The sequence below is a fragment of the Phaethon aethereus genome (genome assembly GCF_964289735.1).
Source record: "Phaethon aethereus genome assembly, chromosome: 3".
NCBI lineage: Eukaryota > Metazoa > Chordata > Aves > Phaethontiformes > Phaethontidae > Phaethon > Phaethon aethereus.
In genome coordinates, this window is record NC_138576.1 from 106,216,972 (window position 1) to 106,237,956 (window position 20,985).

The 20,985-nt window shown below is 38.1% G+C and overlaps 1 protein-coding gene across 5 annotated transcripts in view; it reads right to left on the reverse strand.

Moving 5' to 3' along the window:
• Positions 1-3,917: 3,917 nt before the first annotated feature.
• Positions 3,918-20,985, reverse strand: part of ESRRG (estrogen related receptor gamma) — a gene marked incomplete at its 5' end in the record, with an annotated part of 375,885 nt that continues 358,817 nt past the window's right edge. For all 5 annotated transcript variants that reach the window (XM_081997740.1, XM_081997738.1, XM_081997739.1 and 2 more), the window contains 2 exons: positions 3,918-4,582; positions 15,781-16,050. In XM_081997740.1, coding sequence (XP_081853866.1) covers positions 4,338-4,582; positions 15,781-16,050 — 515 coding nt within the window. In that variant the 3' untranslated portion in view covers positions 3,918-4,337. The remainder of the gene's footprint in view (positions 4,583-15,780; positions 16,051-20,985) is intronic.

A 20,985-nucleotide genomic window follows, 5' to 3' on the forward strand; every position in this document is an offset into this window, starting at 1 on the left:
GAGCAGCACCGCTCCGTTCGGTAGCCTTTGTGCCATCGGCCAGAACCTCCAGAGAACGGCCAGCAGCGAAGGTGAGAAACACGTTGGCAAACACGACGACAGAACACTATCAAGATAGGCTAAAAAGCAAGAAAAGCACACATTAGCACTTCTGTGACGGTTCCAGAAGGGTCCAGAGGAAAGAGGGGCTGACCCCGAGCGACGGGGGCTGCAGCCTTTCGAGGTGAAAGGCTGAGAGGCCACTTACTGCCGGTCTGCGGCCCTGCTGCTTAACCCCCCTGCATCTCGACGGCTTATCAGTGCTCTTCATTAACGCCAATCTATATTATTGCTCCGGTGGCTACTTACTTCCATTCAGAAAAGCTGGATCAAACCATACAGGTTTTTTTTATTCCCTTTTTTTACCCAGAACACATAAAAAGGAGACTCCTGCAGTAGGAAATGAGTGACAGACTCGGTTGCCGATGGAGAAAGCAAATAACTACTTCTAGATGATAGTAAAGTGATCTTAAAATAGTGGGAAAGTTTTCTTTTATGACATTGACAGAGAGGCAATGATTTTGAGTAATGCAGGTTGATGTGAAGATGCTTTAAGATTAAATAAGAGCTATATAAAGGCCTGTCAGCCTGAATTCTAATGTGCTATGAGACATTTTGCATATTTAAGAGTATGCAAAATGTCTCGTACCACACTGGAATTCATTCTGGCAAGGCTTTATATAGCATTTATTTACACTCATATTGTACTTTAAGGGGGAAGTGTTAACGCCGGCTCCCCTCTGAATGGAACCAACACAAGGTAATGCTAACTGCTCCGTTTCCCTCTCCAAAAAAGAAAATAAAACCAAAAAACCCCCACAACACAAAAAATAAAATAAAAGCAATCAAAAGTGGAAGCTTGTTTAATATTGCTCTACCATCATCCTGAAAGGCATAATAATTTGAGTTACACATCTGAACTGATTGGAGTTACAGAATCATATCTCCTTTTTGCATTTAACAATATATACAATATAAAATAAATACATTTACACAAATGGACATTGGTTGGAGCACACGGTATGATACACATCACAAAAATATACAGTTGATTGCTATACAGATGTGAAGCCCATCTACAGCTATAGACATGTTTGTTTTTATTTGTTGTTTTGTTTCGTTTTTTAACTACTGGCTATTATGCAACTCCTGGATTATTATAAGCAGTTTAATTTTTTTTGTCCTTTTGCGATCTTTGCACGATAAGACTGCCATAAAATGTTTTCCTAGGCAGGTAAACAGAGACGCTTAAATAATTAAAATACAATCACCAACACCCATTTTCTCTTCTATAAGAAAAATAGCAGTTTTAATTTTTTATATCTTTTTATGTTATCATTTAAATGCAAAATAGTGGAATAAATACAACAATCTGATCTGATTGAAACAAATGTGTAACTTCTGGGAGTTACACAATCATATTGCTTTAAATAAGAAAAAATTAAAAAATGAAGCAAAAATAGAAATTAAATCGTTATGGCTAAAACATACACCCTTTGAAATTTTCCCAACACTTCACATTAAGTAAGTGGTCTTGAAAGAACTCTTCTCCAGCAAGGTTTAAGATGAACAACATTATAAAGCCCGTGCAGTTCTTTTAGCTAAGTTTCAGGTAATGCTTTTACAGTCTTGAGATACTTGTTCTTTTGCAGCTCCAAAAAATTACGGAAAATGAAAACTAAACTTTGCACCGTGTGCCTTTAACACATCTCCATTTTTTGGTGTGTTTTTGTATACTTTTAGTCGATTGGCTTTTGACCCTGAAGCCCAAGTTCTTTAATGTGATACAGCAAAAACAATATTTATATTATATATTTATATATATATAGTGTACTTGAACAGTAGCAACTTAAACCCTGCACAAACTTTCTGGAAAATAAACTTTTTTTTTGCACTCTTACATATATAAATAATCTTATAGAATCAGCACCTTTTTCCCAGGAGTTGTATTTTTTTTTTTTTTGACATTTTTCAAAAGGGATGTGCCAATTTCTGAACTCCTATCACAGCTATAAATTTCAAGTTATTGACCATCTGAATGAATTGCTAATGATGATTTACCTAGAATCACACTACAGTCACTTCTCTACTGAGAAAACACAATCTACAATATAGTCCCATATAGCTAATGATAGATACACAGTTTTTTTTTTTTTCCTAGCACGAGGCCGATGGAGCATCAGCCCATTGTTATTTTGTTTAAAGCACACAACGTAGCAATAGTTTTGGAAACTTGTCCGCACCAAAAAAGTTTTGCAACAACACAGAGCGAGTTAATAACAACATCTGAGAGATGATTGAATAAAAGCTATATTTACAGCGTTTAAAAATTAGACTTATCTATAATCTTGAAATATTCAAAGTTTTATTTCTAAGCTATACATTGGTATTCTATAATAAACTGTTACAGAAATTATCCCTTGTTTTGAAAATATTACGATTTCAGTGTGTATCTGTTCATAACGAGTATTTGTTTGGAGTTTCGATCTCTTAATTATTACTAGGAAGAACCTTATTACCGGTAAGGAATAGAATATACTACTGTAATCTCCTGAGGAATTGTACATCCAATATTGTCTCTAATTCTACCCTGTGTCTATAAGCACACACCACAAGAATCCAAACACCACAAGAAGAACAAGACAACAGTCTTTGAATGCAACATAAAAATTCAGAAAAGCACAGCAAACATGAAACATTGAAAAGCTGAACTACATTTCTTTTGTTTGTTAGGATTACAATTTTAATTACATCTGTGTACATAGAGTAAGGATGTTCACATAGTACAGGGAGCAGCTACTAACACTGGTACATTGGTATAGCATTTGATGGAGGTTATTGTTTATTGTTATTTAGCGACTGTAGTTTTCTGGGGGCATCTAATCGGTTTATACATTAGATTACACCTCGTAACAGTCTTGAAACTGACTGACTTTCATGCTGTGACAATACTGGTTGAAAAGCACATATACTGGTTTAGCTACTTGTTAAAGATTGCCATTTACAAAAGGAAATCTAAATCAATAAATAAGGTATAGAAGTGTTAAATTCTTCAATTTGGTCAGAAGTCTACTACTCGGATTTCTTAATTTTGCAAACGTCGGCATTTGCCTCATTGCCTCTAAGCTACTATTGGTTCATAGGGTTTTTCTGCGTGTGAGGTTATAATTTTGCAAACAGGCAGTATCTCGTTCATTTGCAACTGAAGCAGTTAGAAATCACGTAGCAACTATACCTTTGTACAGCCGCTGTCTCCTAACACCGTTACAGATTGGTATTTGACATGGAGCATTTATATGTTAGACTACTCGGATATACTGTAGGTGTAATCTAATCCTTTGAGTCAGTGAACATTTAGTTATAAACTGGAGCTCATGTTAAGAAACTGGATGTTTTGGACCAGACTGGCACACAACATAAATTGCATCCGTGATAATATGCACCTTCCCTTCAACTATTGCTTTAGTAAGATAAATTCCCACATTAATAAATGGCTGAAAACTGGTAAAGCTGGTACAAAAAAATCTCCGTTAGTAAGAAGAAACAAAACATTTAAAAAAATCTTCCTTCAGGATTCATTTGTCCTTCATTATTGTTCATCATTGTTCAAGCCAGCACAAAAATGCAGTATTTCTTTCTCTTTAGTATTGCATGAATGAATAAAGCTTAAACTATTCCCTGAAAAAGTTACATTGTAGCTAACCTAAGAAATATCTGGAAGACTTGAAAAAACAATTAAGGAATCAAATGGCTGTAACTGATCTAGATGGAAAATGCAATGATAAGAAGCAGCCGATGCATCGTCGCTTAGTCGTCTAATTAGAGACTGCTCCTATGAAATCTAATACTGCATTCAGTCAGTTCATCGTGTTGTACTGTACTGCTAGGTACGGTGGTTCTCTCTTTGATTCCTTTGTCATTGGGGACATTATGGTTCATAATAAGTTCACTGGCATCCATATTATGGATTTCCATCCTTTGGCAGGCCTGGCTTCCATCTCTCTTCAATTAGAGACCTCTTTTAAAAAGTTCAGCAGCAAAGAAAAAAGAGAAAAGGAAAAAGGAAAGGAAAGAACAGAAAGGAAAAGAGAGAAAAGGAAAAGGAAAAGAAAAACTGTATCAGAAAGACACAGAAGAAAAAGTTGAAAGCTGCTTCACAGTCTTGCTGCTAAATATCAGTGCAGTCATTTTTTCCTTAATTAAACACTAAGTTGCTTTGCCATTATTATCCTGTTTATTTTCCCTTTTTTTTTTTTTTTTTTAAAACGTGCATGATGGGAAAGCCCATGATGCTTTAGTCAGACCTTGGCCTCCAGCATTTCCAAAAAAAGTTTGTGCATGGGGACTTTGCCTTCCAGTTTGATGTTGTAGAAATGCTGCACTGCCTTGGTGGAGGTTTGCCTCAGAAGCGGGAGAGTCATCAACATCTTGCCTGCGCGACGTGGGTCTTCCATGTGCTGCCCGGCCTCATAATCCTGCAGAGCCTCATGTAAGACGTCCTGAAGTTTCTGCACTGCCTCAACATCCTCTATGTGCATCGAGTCTGCAAAACAAAGGAGCAACAGGAGGGTTCAGTTTGGTGTGCCAGCAGTCAGGTAACTCGATGGCTGCACAACACTTTCACTGGTTCTGTCCATCCTGCTTCACAAAGAAGGAAGATAATTACCCACTAATTTCTATATTGACCTTCAGGAAAATATCTGGAACCGCTGTGCAACTACAATTGTCTAATTAACTCTCGTGTCAGTAATCCTTCTCCTCATCCTCCTCAAACCAGTACAACAGTCACCCTCGCTGCTCCATAAACCATCTCTCACAGTCACTGCTTTGAAGAAATGACGGTGCCAAAGGGCTGTATGAATGGGGGCCTGAGTTTTATCAGGGAAGCAAGAGTGACTGCCCTACTATGGAAAAGCTCGGTAAAATTCTGTGTCAGGCCCCAAGGCTGCGGAGTTGGAAGCCATGGTCGTTACCCACTGCTCAGGGACGCTAATCGCAGGATTAGGACCACTGCACTGACACAAGGGAAAAGCGAGTTTGATGTGATTTCCTGATAGGTTTAGCAATTTTTTTCTCCCTCGGGCACATTTGGACAGGCAACACTTAATATGTTCCTGAACAGCTTTTGCTCTGTGAAGCTAACATCTCCTACAAGGTTTAATCCTTCTCTCTCACCCACTCAGAGGGTGGTTTATCTTGGTATTGTTGGGGTTTTGCTTTTTTTCCAAATCACTCAAAGCAAGCACCTTGCCCTGTACCTTTCCAGGTGAGATGTTTTGGTGGTGTAAGTGTTGAGTGACAAGCCTAGACAGAACACACACGAGGAACCAAACTAAACTGCTACGTGACCCGGAAAGATTAAAGCAATGGAGGTGTGAAATAAAAAGAAAAGATCTAACTGAAATAACTGTAAAACCTTCAACGGCATAGATACAGAAAGGGAAGATGTCCCTGAGAGCATGCGGTTACTGGACCATGCTGAGATGACTTTGGACGAGCCGCCCTAATTCTCTGACTTTTATGTAGTCATAAATGCCAAAAATACCCTGATGTGGTCCAAAGTGAGGTGAATGCAAGTAAGGAAGAAGTCATAGGAGTGTAGGAGGCCACCAAACAGCCCCTATCATCTACCAAATTTTGGAGGGTCCACAGACTTCCAGAGCCAATAAAACACCATATAACTGCTGCGAGGGGGTACAAGACCTAGGGATAGGCTACACTGTGCAAGCTTAGCTCAGGGTGAAACTGGGACATGGCGTTATTAAAGTACATCCTTGAAAACTCTAGTTAGTACAACACTGCTTTGCATCTTAATTTTTGGGTTTGGAATAAAGTTTCCAGGCAGAATAATGGCTGGGGAGTCGGATGGTGAAGAACCCAGTTCTATCATCGTATCCAGGCACTGTATTAAGCAGTCTGATGCCCTGGATCACTATTTTGACAGAGCCTTATGTTCTACCCTGTTGATGATAACAACATCAAATTTTGCACGTGCTTCAAATACCTGAATTACATTCAGAGAATTAAAATGCATCTAAGATTCATTTCCTAAAAGCTGACGTGCAACTATTTCCTCAGATAATTAGGCCAGATAGTAAATACCTCTCTCTTTTCAAACACAAACGTGTAAACCAAAACACAAACCAGTAAGTAACAGGTTAACAAAAATGTTTCAGCTTCTATTGTCAAAACAAATGTGGAAATTGAAAAGAAAAAAAGAGAAAAAAAAAAGTTACAGCTCCTGCTCTAAAACAGACACTTAATTATATACAAGTTTGGATCATTTAGCACGTTTTATTGATTCTGATGACAGTTTATCTGTTAATTACACATAATGGAGTCCTATGGGAATTTTACATGTTTAATAATTTGGAGTCTTAGCGAATACATGCTCTAAGAAGCATGCAGTTAAGACATACGCTGCAAGGATGGGATACTGCACATCAAGGTGCACTGTGCTGAAAGTGGCGAAATGCAAAAATATCTGTCCTAGGGAAAAAGAAAACTCCAACATTTTAGAAAAGATGACAGGGAAATATTACCTCTAGCAAAATTTAGTTCCAATTAATGTGAGGCCATTCCCCAAATCCATACATTTTGATAGTTTTCTAATATGGCAATTCTATTAAATAATTCTGTGTCAGTAAGAGAAAATCCCTGAATTCTGTGTCCTACAAACAGATGTTATCGATACAGGCATGCTCACACACGCATACAAACGTGACTGATGTTATGCACAGTGTCCAACCACCGGGCTCATCATCGTCTTTACTCCCTGACCCTTTAGCAAGTCCTTGGATATTCACTGTTGTGCTGTAGAACACACGATGTGCTACTCCAGATAATTTTCCTATAGACCATGCACAGTCTGTGCAGAAATTACACATCTTTTTCCTCCTCTCCCTAGACCCACGGTGCCAGGGCCAGATTTGCTGGGGAACCAGGTAGGAGCATTTTAGCAGCAGCAAAATGCTTGGCAAGTCAAAGTCTTGCCAAGTTCTTGTGAATCTTTTTTTACACCATACTGCGTAGAGACACAGGTCTTTCTGGAGACTGTGATTATAAATGTTTAGTTTTTAAATCTCTGCAAAACTGGTCCGATTTATCCCAGAATCAGCATTTGTAACTGTGACTGTGTTTGAACTTGCAAATACAGGGATGGAGTCCAGACCTAATGTATTATTTTTTGCACACAGATGAAACTTCCCTGAGATCTTCAGCCCTGCAGTTTGGAGAGCAATTTGGCCCGCAATGTTAGCAATATATATGCTCTACATATTTCTTACACAGCAGCTGAGTGAGGAGGGAAAAGAGGATGAGAGCACCCCCAGAAAACACAAGAACGGAAGGTGAATCAAAACCTGCCCTCTGATACGGCTGTTACACTCCATGCTCTCAAATTCTTCCACTGGGTGGACAACATCTTAAAACTAGGGACCTTATCCTCTCCTTGCAGGGGTGATTGTATACCATCCCTCCGGTAAACAGAGCAATTGCTTACAGGGAAAAGTAATACTAGTAAAGCATTTAATGTATTTGTTGCTGTCTTTGAAATCAATTTAGCAGCTGGGAAGAATGTGACCAGCCAGCTCTCCACTGGCCTGATGCAAGCACTCCGCTGCCAAACGGTGGTTCATGGAGCAGCTTAGGAAGTTGTGGCTTGGGAAACAGATTTTGTTACAGGAAATGGGGTAAGAAAAAATAGCAGAGGGGCACTTCTGAACAGTGATTAAGGCTTCAAACTGTTCTTTTAAAATGGTGATTTAGCTCAAAAGATTTAAAAATGATTTAATCAAATCACTATGATAATTTAACTCCCCATTTACAGAAAAGATTCAAACTTATTTCAACTTTACTCATTCTAGGGTCTGCTAGTGTTTAAATGCAAAATTTGTGCTATTTAATTAGACCATGATTCAGCTCACAGGTTGCTCAGGAAAATACTAATCTCTACAAAGATCCTTCTTCAAGTTTTAGCCTTGCAGTCTGGAACTTCCACTTTATTCCCAATATTAAACGAATGTAGATCTTAATCCCTCAGGCATAAGCCTTTGAAAAGAAGGAAAATGGTTGAAAATGCTGAACTAGCCAAGGGGAAAAGAGGAGGCAAAATAAAAGAAAAGAAAATCTTTTCAGTAACTACAGACTGGCAGATGTAGAAGTGAATTCAGAGCAGGTTAACTTCTTGCTGATAAACCCAATCCTCACTAATAAGAGGGCAACGTCAACAGGAACCACTATAATTTAAGGAAACGCAGAGTCTATGTGACAATCTGGAAATAAAGACATAATTCCACAAACAATATGAAATGGAATTGTAAGTTAGGTACAAAGATTTTGAATGTTCTTCCTATACCAAGAATAACCCTAGGAATGATAACTTTTTTTCTTCTTTTTTTTCTTTTTTTTTTTTTTTTTTTGAAGTGGCTTTGTAGACAGTCTGGATAATTTACAATTATATCCTACACAGGTTACATCCAGGGGAAGCCTATACCCAGATGTAACATACTTAAAAATCAGTGCCTATATAAAGAATGAAATTAAACAGGGTAATCTGAAAGTGTTGTCATCTGAAAGCAAGCAGGATTTTTCTTACGTGCCCTGCAAAGAAATGGATCCCTGGCTGGTGCAACTGAAGAGCTCAATAGACAAACACAAGACTTGTTGATACAATGCGCCGCTGAGAACATGGGCTTTCAGTCTAGAAGGGGGAAAAGTTGTTATCGATCAGTGCTGCGATGGGAGAGAGTGAGATCAACAAATGAGGACAGTGACTCACTGAGCTCTGCTTTGAGAATCTTGTTTTATCCTTGCAAATCTTTATTTCACCATTACGGGGTGGGAAAATGGAATTGTACCTCTTCTGATCAGCCGATTGATTGTATCATTGTGCAGAAATAGGAGAAAATTAGAGTTCTCATCCAAGAAAAACACCACAAGGTCCAGGCAGAAATTCAGATTACAATCTACCTTGTTTAAAATTCAAGCTTCATCTCAAATGCAGCAAGCAAACATCCAACCACCCAGGAAAGCACCTGAACTGAGGGCAAGAAGACCTCTCAAAATACTGCTCTGAGGGAAGTTAAAGGCTGGTATATATGTATTTTGTATATAACGTCACGAAGAAGTGGTAGAAACTCAGGGGTCTCAAATGAAGTATTTTTTCACATGAAAATTCAGGCAGCATAGAGGAAGAAATTATTATAGTGAATCAAGCAGCAAGGAGTATGCGAACATACACATTAAGATGCTGATAAAGCACATCAGAGAGGCAAATATCAACAAGTACTTGAAAGATAGCAATCGCTATGTTGTTTGTGATTCCACGTAGCTGAGCAGTTCACAAACCCAAACCAGATAAATCAGTTTAGAAGGCTGTGGGATCCTGGAAGAACCGGATGGGATGAAGAGTAAGGACAGCAGGCAAAACTGTTTTAGCTGTACGTAAAGACAACAAAATCCTAATCTGGATTATGACTCAAACAAGAGGCATTTATTTTCTAGATTGTACTGCCAATATAAAAACCCCATAAAAACACTGCAGTGTTTACTGATGGGTGAACTGTTCTCAGAATTGCAGAACCCCTTCCTCTCCTGCCTGAAATGTGTGCCAGATTTACACAGGGAAACTTCCATTTTTGCACAGTGCTTGCCCACATTGTCATTCTATATAATTTTTATGAGAAACACAACGGAGTGCCATTTTGAAAAGCATATTGCTTTAAGATAGAAGCAACCCATGGAAATTGTCAATAGCAAATCAATCTAGGTTCTCGGTTCCCTCGCTCAGCAAGAATTCCCATCCTTTTCCAGTCTAGAACTGAAATTGCCCCGGATAGTTCCTTTAGTACCCCTGTGTAGGGTCAACAAATGTACTTAATTTTGACCACCTATTTGCCTGTTTTTCCTGAACAGAATTATTTGCTGTCATCTGCATGGTTAGGCTGAGAGACAAGCACATAGACAAATAGAGTATTTTCCCTTGCAAAAGAATATGGAAAAAATTACCTGACCTCTGGATTATTCTATTGGAAACAGACACTGCAATTGGACTATATGTTGGAAATTAAAGAGGAATCAATTAAGAATCCCTTGTCCATAGGAATTTAGGCTGTGGAAACTAAAAAAGTAAAACAAAGGCTTGTATTATTGATTTTAGTGAACAAGGTCTTAGTCTGGATTGCACTGATCTGGCCTACTTTTAAAGAGAGACATGAAAACTGAAACCTCAAAAACAGTTTTTAAAAACACAGTAGGAGATTAAGATGTAACAAGAAAAGAAATTATTTCACAGAATATGCCTATTTATTTCAGGGGTTAACTGGATTAGCAGTGAACTAAAACCACGGGCATAAGATAAGTTAACATAGTAAACCACCTTTTTTTCATTCCTGAAATGGCTTATTTTCCATTAGGATAGGTAGCGAGGGCGATAAATAAAGGAATATTTCCGCAGTGCAGAACAAATTGCACACTATGAACTGGTCCGAGTACCTACTCAATAAGGCTACTAAAACTCCAGAAAAGGAGAATTTGAATGATAGAGCTGGGGGGATAAGATACCAAAGAAAAGAAAATGTTGAATGAGTGCTTCAAAACCTTTTTTATCCACTACGAGATATAAGTAATTGCTATAAATACCATTGAGAGCTACTAGTTCAGTGCTGTGGAAGAGCAGGATGAATAACAGTGAGGACTAGCGATTGCACTGGTGACACAGCGGTCCATACCGTTGCCTTCCTACCCAGAAAATCCGCCTGTCAACACAGAGCTGGCCCTTGGCAGGCGCAGCACAGTGCTCCCCTTACAGTCCTGCCCCAGCAATGAGAATCCGGGGCAGGAATCCGTCCTCCTGCCTGCCACTGGGCTGGCCTCGCTTCTAGCCCTTCGTGAGTCCCAGGCTGCTAACACGTAAATAGTATCTACCTGCTGCACAACTAAGTGAGGAATATCTCAAAGTTATTCAGTTACTAGACCGACTGCCAGAAAAAGAAAAAAGAATTACAAAAATTAAACTATTAATTAACTCTGCTACCATTTGCTTAATAATAACATTAAGCAAATGGTAGCAGAGTTATTTATTTTCTCTGTGCATCTATTTGATTACATGAAAATGGAATATGAGGATGAGGAAGAAACTGCATTCAAGCAACACAAAAACTCTGACTATAGTGGCAACTTCCTTTTCTAAAACTTTGTTTCTATGCTGTACCACTCTCTATACAAAATTACATGAAAGGGTTAACAAACCTTGCTATATATATTCGGCAAAAGAAACATTGGTAACACACCAATAACACACGGGTGCGTATGTATTTTTTATATATACCTATTCACAATAGATAAATTTTAAATCATGATTTCTAACATCAACAAGATGACTACATAAAGTAAAATGAAAAAAACTGACATTGTTAGAAACTAAATATAGTACGTTCTGACAAAAGATAAGCCACAGTCTATACTGGGAATAAAGATGATGTCCTGAGGCATACGTGATTTATAGGGTTCTACCAATTGATTTTTATTATGATAATGTTATTTAATGGTGATGGTCTAGTACTCTGGCTGGAAAGCTAAATAAGTTGTAAGAAGGAACTAATTTTTTTACCACGACAAATGATCGGGTAACTTTACCGGCATTAATGTTGATCTGTGCTTCAGTATGCTAAAACGCACAAGATACTTCTTGGTTCTCACTCCTTCGGTACTGAAAGGGTGCTGGGATTTTTTTAGGAGAGTTAAGAAGAGAGACCAGAAATTGTGATGGTGAATGGAGGTCCTTTTTTCCTTTTCTTCTGCTGGTACAAGGCTAGACAGCTAGTATTAGCGTTTAAGATTAAATTTTCAACAGTGCACATTTAAGTGCCTAGCATCTACATTTAGGTCAGATTTTTCAAGATGCCAGCAGCCTATTAGGCAGATACACACGGATCAGATTTTCAAATGCGCTAATGTTTTTTGACACTCTAGTTCCTTATGTTAGATCTTAGATGGGAAGTGAGTTTCTCCTAAAAATCTGGTCTCAGTCCTGACTCCTAAGCTCTTCTGCAACATTTGGCCTGAAGGCACAATTTAGTCCTTACCGATTAGGCAATTTCAAAAAACTGCTCACCTGCAACTCCCTGTTTAGTATTACCTAATCGATACACGCAAGCATTTTCTCATACAAGAGAAACGAGCGGGTCATCTTTTGTGTGTTGGAGTGTTCACGTTGTGCGTGTGTGCACTTGTGTACACTTCAAACATATTCTGTAAATATTTCACCTTCCCTTACACAAGAGGAAGTAATTGGTACATGCATGTTTTGGAAACCGTTCAAAGTTGATTTTCTGCGTGGGTAAACAAAGTGCTCATTGGTGCCAGCTCGCTTCATTTGGGCGGCGTGAGGTGGAACGCAGGGCAGTTGCATCCTGCAGCTTCGAGGTACCTCCTTGCTTTTGTGTAGAGAAGGTAAAGAAAGACGGCAGAAACTCGTGATCCTGACGGGACAAGGGCAGCGCCGTGGTGAGAGGGACTTCTCTGGAGTTCGAGCATAAAGGCTGTATTAATTGCCATCGAATCGATGCAGATGTTTAAAACTAACACGATAAATTCCGTATTAAGCGCTACAAGTTAAACCTAACTGTTGAAATCATGCCTGTATAGGCTTTAACATACGCAGGACTGAAATGCCTATACGACATTTGTGTTCTTATATACGTACTGAAACTTTTCAGATGCTATATGCACGCTGTTTGAAATCCGTGACAATGTACAAGGTTGCTACTTCTTGCATTTTGGAAATTTATAGAAGTGGTATGGCATTGGCCAACCCTGCAAAGGGAACATTTGATAACGGCGTCAAGAGAACGTTCCTGAAAAATGGCTCCTCCTCCCCGCCTTTTAGAAACCAAAAGGCAGGATTATCTCAGCTCGAGCACTGGGCAAATAGACTAAAGAACAGTTAGCAGTTGGGGTGTTTTAATGCTCACAATACTGAGATTTGTTGGCCAAAACAAAGCTTGTGGTATTTATTTAAACAAAATACAATCACTATGAAGACAACCTACAATTTCTTTTTCTGCTTCTATACACCAGCAGGGAAAGTACTATGACACTGTATCATAAATCACTAACACAGATACAGAGCTATAAAATCATCTTTGTCTACTGTTTACAGTAGAGGCAACCTGGGAATCTTTCTAGACAGTGTGGATGTGGCAAAAATGTCTGAAATGCCCAAGATTTCTTATTATACTTCATCCATTCTCTCTACAGCTATAAAAGGCTAATATATTTTAAACCAGAAAAATAAATAGTGGAAGTTTTAGAGTAAAGCAGATGTAGCGACAAAATATATTAAAATGTGAATTGCTAACTGATGGATTTTATAATGGCATTTTCTTTCTTATTTTGGATATAACTGCATTTACATTAATTGAGTTCATAGGTATGTGAAAATAAGCTATTTCTGCCTTTGTCTACAAAAAAAGATAAAAACTTTGATTTTACTTTAATTTTTATTTTACTTTAATTTTAGCAGCATTTGTAACTGAAAACACTAGGGGTCTGATATTACTTGATGGGCTGTAATTCTGGATGTGCTATTTTACACCTACAGGTTAGTGTAGCTACAGCTGATAGAAGTTTGGTGTACAACCTGAAGCTGAAATGTTGAATGTCAGCAGTCAAAACATTCTGTTGCAAGGGAAGTTGAATGGCTGGCTGCTTTTTAACTCCTCCTTGCAATAGTTTAATTTTAAAACAGCAATTTCAAAATTTCTTTTAAGATGAGGGAAGGAAACGTTCTCACTTAAATGTGCCCTGAATTTTAGGATGCTGAATTGTATTTATCTCTGACATTATCCTGGCTGTAATTCCCAGTAAAGTTAATGAAGCTACAGATGATTTGGATACACTCTATGCACAATGTATGACTAAACTTTTTTTGGCAGCAGTATCTTTTATTATTACTTAAACACTGCATGTCTTTGGGCGGCGGGGGGGAGGGTGGCAGAAAGGTGTGGGTGGTATTTAACACCATATCCCTATAGTCTAGCCCCTTATCCTTTTCATCAAGTAAACTGCAGAAATATTTCTAATTCAGTCTTTGAATTACAGAATCAAAATAAACACAAAAAACCTTCTCAATTTAGACTCCTAATTCCAGATAACTCTCTTGCTCTGTTCACTAAGCATAAATAGTTTTGAGAAAAATCCTTCTTGTATCTGCAAAGCATCCTCAAGTGTCTATTTATGATGGTCAACAATTATAAATAAATCTTCAATTAAAAATAATTCTGATCTTTGAGAGGCATTCCAGTATTTTGTTTATTCTGGAAATAAGATAATATTCTAAAACTAAAGACAGAGTTAGTGGGGTGGAGAATATTTTACAAAGGAAGTAATAAGCATTTTGGCTTTGCATGTTTTTGAATTATATTTCCAATTAAAAATGCAGAGTGCTAAATCACATTACAAAGACAAATAGGAAAGTACAACTTCATTGTTGAAAACAATTTCCCTCCTATCAATCTGAGGATTCATGCATCAATATTGTAGATGAACTGTTAATTACAAAATCAATTAAAAAATTATTTCTAAAAACAGTCACGCGTCCTGGCTCTCAGGGGGGCAATTTGGGCAGAAGGTCTCATCTCACTAGGACCGCGCCAAATCACAAGTCGTCATCCACAAGTAAGCAAAAGCAATCTGGTTTTTCATTTTTCAGCGCGGCTGAGCCCAGCCTGAGATTGATCGTCACATATGGCCCCAGAAAACAAACTGTCAATTCCTTGAATGCTGCAGAATTTGAACAAATAGCCGTCCGCCCATTCAAGCCACTCATTGCATCCCATTTAACAGATTTTATTGACAGTTTCCTTCTTGTAATTAAAGGGAAAACTACTGGCCAGCAACCAAGATAAAGTTCAAAGATAGGGTCAAAACAAAAGCAGATGGAGGGGCACGGTGTGACTGTCAATGGAACATAGCATCAGAGCATGTTATTGACACACAGGTATCTAATGATCGGCACGTCATTAAAGAGGGATCTATCGTGAACTTTATGCAAATGCTAAAAGGGACTTAAGACCACAATAAAGCATTAAGGAGACACAAAAGGAAAAACAACAAAGCACAAACGATTTTTACTTATCTGACAGCATTCACTGCTTCAGCACTTTTAAATTCAAATGCAGAAAAAAAATTCTTTCTGAGATTCTTAACCCTTGCTGCACAGGTAATAATCTTTGCAGAAGCATTCTCATAAATGTAGAGGATCCGTAAGGTAAGGTGTGGTCCTTGTGAAATTAAATCAGAATTTCCCCCTTCCTCCCTTATCCTGAATTCACCCTGTCAAATAAATCAGTAGCTGCCTTTAAAGAGAACGTATATAGCATATTCTCATGCACCCTTTCTGTTCGTTTTAATTGCAATGATTAGACTTGACTGGATTATGGAATGGATTTAGGAGAACAACATGTATATTCATGTGAAAGGATCTTTGCCTGTAAAATACACTCCAAATCATACAGTGCAGTAGTCTCCAATTCGTTAGGAACATATTCCACAATCACTTAGAACCAGAAAGCTCTTCTTAGTTTGAACTGCTTTGTTTTTTGCCTTTTAGACTAAGGTCTGACTAGCCATTCCTTATTCTAGAACCATGTTTAAAACAAGCATGCAGAAAGTATTATGGGGTGGGGGGGGGGGAAAGACATATTAAAAACGTAGCAACCATCATGCCACTCTGCCAACCTGAATTAGCAAGTGCTATAGCTTTGAGGGTGACAAACTCTTCTTTCTCCAGCTTCATGCTCTTGTATTTCTTTACCAGCTGCAGTATGGCATTATTAAGGTCAAGAAGGCCTGCCAGTTTGGATTGGTCTTCATCCATAATATAATCTTCAGCATATACAAGCTCATCCTCAAAAGAAAGTGACCGGTATACAACACCGAGAATCAAAATCTCCATCCAAGCACTCTGCAGAAGGCTCATCTGGTCAGCTAGAGACAAAGTGGAGAATCCTGAATAGGAATAAAATACAGAAAAAATATTTAAGTACATTGGGATTGGTCAGAAATCTACTCCTCTTTTTGATTTTTTTTTTAATATACATTGTGATAAAACATGTATGTGCTCTATTCTCTCTTCTGCTTTTGTGCCTCTCCTCCCCAGCCTACTAAAGGAAAGTAAATCAATATAAAATCAAACGTTTTCTAATGAACACACAAATTTATAGACAAGTTGGAATTTGCAGGCTCTTTCTGTAGGAATCGTATTAATTTGGGGAGTATTGCAGTGACGGTCTACGATTTGCATGATGCCTTCTTTGTTCTGAAATACTCATGCTTAGTTCTAAAACCTGATGCTGTGAAACAGAGATTTCATGACTCTATTCATCATTACCATAAACCAAGAAGGATAATTTAGGAGAGGGGACAAAAAAACCCCAAAACTTTTTTAAAAGAGAAGGTTTGTTGTTTTAATAAAATTAAGGTGATTATCACACAGAGGGAAATTCTTTTTGAACTTCAACCTCAGGGGAAAGAGAAATAACACCTGCCCTCCTCAGAAAAGATGCCAATTGCTTCTGTAATGGCTCCTGCCACTACACCACTTGTTGAACTAACAGGGTGGCATATTAAAGTGCCAACTGAATAGCAGTCACACCATCCTTTTTCTGAGGGCAACCAAAAATTTAATAAATGCGTCTTAATGAACTTAACTTTTGCCTCCCCTCCTCGCTGTCTTTCCTAATAGGATCACTAAGGGCAAACATCTTTACTGTCTTACCCTTTCAGACTCTTGTTTACAGTACCTGTTAATTTATTATATCAAACTGCTAATATCCCAATCACATTAGGAGCTACAAAACAATATGGGAGAGGAAGTGATTTTCCTGGCCTGTTGGTGAAATGCAGTAGTTTGCCAGTTGGCACCATCAAGCACAAGTACTTAATAAAATCATCAAAGGGGATTAGTCAAGCTTTTCTTAAAGGGTCTTAAGACATGTCTGAGGCTTTCCTTTAGTTGTTTATGGAGCTGCTTACATGTCCTTTGACAGGGTTCCCGCTGTAAGAGCATTCTTTTTGGAGTTCAATTACACTCAAATGCATTTTTCTGTTTTGAAAGTCGAGAGTTACAGTCAAGAAGGAATATATCATAAGCTAGCAAATCTGCAAGGCATCTACTCCAAACAAGATTTTCTCTATAAGCACTAAGCAGCAAAACTAATACAATAAAAAGAAAACCCCGCATCCAAACCACCAGGCATCCATAAAAAATGAAACATAAAACTGGCTGCATGCTCTCTCTCTCTCATTTTTCTCCCCCTCCTTATTTGTTTTCATTTTCTCTTACTGTCTTTTGAGTCTTGTGATAGAACTGTAGCTCCAAAAAAAAGCCAGCAAAAACTGAGCCAACAACAACAGGAAACCCTTGAAGAGGTGACAATGGAAAATAACACATCCATGATTAAAATAAGAGGGAAATGGAGAAGAAATAATCATTTGAAAGGTTATAGGGAGGAATTCATGATTTCAATTAGCTTCAACATTTCTGTTCCTTCCCGTCTTTCAAGAACCAGTTTTTCTGCAGTAGCAGATGGACAGAGAACGTAGCCTGCAGCACCGTCCTGTGACAGCCCCATTCTCCCTCCCAGACACTGCTGTTAGTAAATAGATTTACACATTCTCCAATCTCCACACATCTTTCTGCCGAATAATTAAAAGCAGGATGATTAGTTTATTGAGTGGAAGGAGGAACTTTTTTATTGAGGTCCATCCACGATTTTATCAGGGCCAGCACTTTTACGGTTGTCATGAGGGTGCAGGCATCCAATTTTTCTTATCTGCCTGATTAATACAAACGCTGTTTCAGGACGCATTAATTAACAGATACAAATCTACGTTCTCATGGAAGGATCAATACAGAGAAGAAAAGAGGCATCAATGTGAATTTAGTGCTGATGATGGAGAAGGCACTCTATTGACATTTACGTGCATAGAAACTTTAAAGTTGCAGTGGAGCCCTTTTGTCCCTGTGATTTACAAATTTAACAATTTTTCAGGTATAACAATGTTTCACACACTTCTGAGGAGTTTAATTAAGCAAAAAGCAATCAAAGCAGTTTTGATTAAAAAAAAGTTTAACCTGCAATCTCTCTCTATTCTTTTTTTTCCTGAAAACTCCCAACTTCTTTCCTTTATTTACTTATCTATTTTAGTACAGGTTTGTTGGTTTGGTTTTTTTTAATAAGTTATGCTGTGCTTCAATAACATTTATTGTGTGCCACAGTCAAAGGAAATTACATGTGCCCTGTGAGGGGAAAAATGGGATGTTGCCTGTAATTTATGGTCCTGCACTCTTGAAAAATCCGCATTCTGATGCAGTAAATATACTAATTGTTTTTATATGACACATAAAAAATAAAAAGAAATTTTTTACATTATAGAAAAACTGCAAATATAAACCACACTGTTCTGCTCTCCAATAATAAATCAAATAAACATGATTATTTTCTTCCTGATCGAAGTAACTTCACCTTGAAAGCCTGCTCAGTGAAAGCATGTTTTAACTTTTAAAGGCTTCCCTCGTGGGAATGTCAACTGCATCAAGTTGCAATTAATCTGTTCTTGTTTTGTTTTGATTTTTCAGAAAATGTGGAAGGATCTAGCATGTCCCTTGTAACACCAATCCCTTTTAATAGATGTTCAGCAAGTCCCAGTTAAAAGACTAGATTATGCAGGCATATGTGTTTACATAGAGAGATTTATTTTTAATTATTTGGAGGAGGTTATACTTATTTCATGCCAAACTGTGCTCTGATTCTGTGAGCTTTTGTTATATGAATCCCCTAGATCAACCACGTTCTGCGACAAGCAGACATTTTCTATTTAAAAATGTAACCATTTTTTAAAAAGTCTCCAAATTAGACTAAATACACTCCCAGCTTTCTGGACCTGTGGTAGCCTTCCCAGTCACAACTGTAAGCTCTTTCCAAACAGCCCTGAGATGCTGCATGATGGTGTGGTTTTGAACTTTGTCGTGCATTGTGTGGCTCCTTAATCCTTAAGAGTCTTGCAGGTCAATGTTTTAAATGTAGAACTGCATAATGGCTTTTAAAAATACAATGTTGTGTACCTTTTTCCCCTTTAGCATGTACCATATTGGTGACAACTTTGATCTCTTTCCATCTCCCTCCCCACGTCAACGCCGTTTAATATATCTCAGGCATTTGCCAGCAGAATGACTCTGTACCCTGACCTGCAGTTAAATAGCATGTTTATCCGCGATACAGCGCACTCCAAATAAACCAGATGACAGTTTGCAATAACGTCATTTGGAAGGATTGAAAGGCTTCTCAAGAGTCAGGTACCCCTGAGGTAAGAAGCTTGAAGGAAGCATGTTTTGTGCCAATCCTCCTGCCATCTTCTACTAGACGCTCGTGTGCTTGACAATGATGCCATGGGCACTTGTCAAGATTTTTTTTTTTTTTCCTTTTTGCCTAGCAAACTGATGCACTTTGCAGTCAACTTACAAAAAAGGCTAAGCATTTGAAAGTGTGAAGGGCAAAAAATATCTGACGGCTAGTCTTCAAAAATACACTTTCATTTCAGAAAGCATAAATGTTTATTTCCTGAGCTGAGTGTTGACAGAAATAGGCTGCAGTGCAGGCATATGAATTTAACCCCTGGTAGGCATTCTTTTTAGTGCAGTTTTTATGTGGCTGAATGCAAGCATTTTAAGACTACAGGGTGTCTCGTAATATCAGTTAACAATAGCATTGATTTGCTGGTTACAGATTTTCTTCCTTCCTTTTTTTCCTTTTCTTTCTCCTCCTTTCAGGGTCTGTAGTGTTTCTTCAGCTAAAAATAGACACTTTTCTACAAACAGCGTACCACACTCAAATTGTAATTATGCCGTAATGACTCACTGAGATCACCGAGTGTGGATTGAGAAAAGGTTGATTAAGCAACCAAACATATGCTTGTGGGGTTTTTTTTTCCTTTCACATACCAGTAAACCCAAAGCTCAAAGGAAGCGGAAATAAATAGGTAAAAAGGCCTAAGTATTTTTATTATAGGAACAACCGGCAGCCAGCTGACTGTGCTCTGCAGCGCTCAGCACTCCAAGCCAGCTCCAAACACAGTTCGCAGTCTCTTAGATGGGGCTGTTTAAAGCACGGATCTTTCCAAATACCGGCACATGCACCACTTGCTCTCTATTTCACATTGCACACAGCTCCATACTAAGCAGGGTAAACCTTTTATATTCCTGAAGACCCTTTCCTCTACTTCATTAAGATGGACTTCATGGACACTAACTCACTAGGGGCTAGAGTGAAGCAGCTGCAGATGGTCAAGTGCCAAAGCAAGATCTGTGCCTTGCACACAGCACTCCAAGAACTACTGGACAAAAAAAGACAGTGCTGGAATTACCCCTACCAGTATTTTCAGCCTTAAACATTTGCTCTGATGCCTCAGTCAGGCTACTCTAACTCGAACCCTACTTTATTTCACTTTGCAGGGAATGGACCTCCCTTCTTCTCCGTTACGTGATATGAAATCTGAATATTTGATCAAACCAGGTATGAAATTGCTGGCAAATCTAGGAGTTGCTTGCTTTTCTGATAATCACCTCCCATTTATCTTACCTCTTGTTTTTGTGATTGTTAGTTTTATGAGTAAAATATTCCTCTTGCTTGCGCTGGCTTGTACTTCAAATATCTTCATTTACATTTTTTATAATCAGAGCTGTGCTTGAAAATGACATGTTCACTAGTGTGTTGCAGATTCAATATATTTACACAGTTGAAATATCAGAGTTGGATTTTTAAATTATTTACACTTAATTTTGATAGATTAACTTCCTTCTAAATGTTTTATGGGCACTGATGTTTCCAGCGCAATTTCCTTATTTCAAAAATGATGTATAGTCACCACTGTCAAAAGAACAAA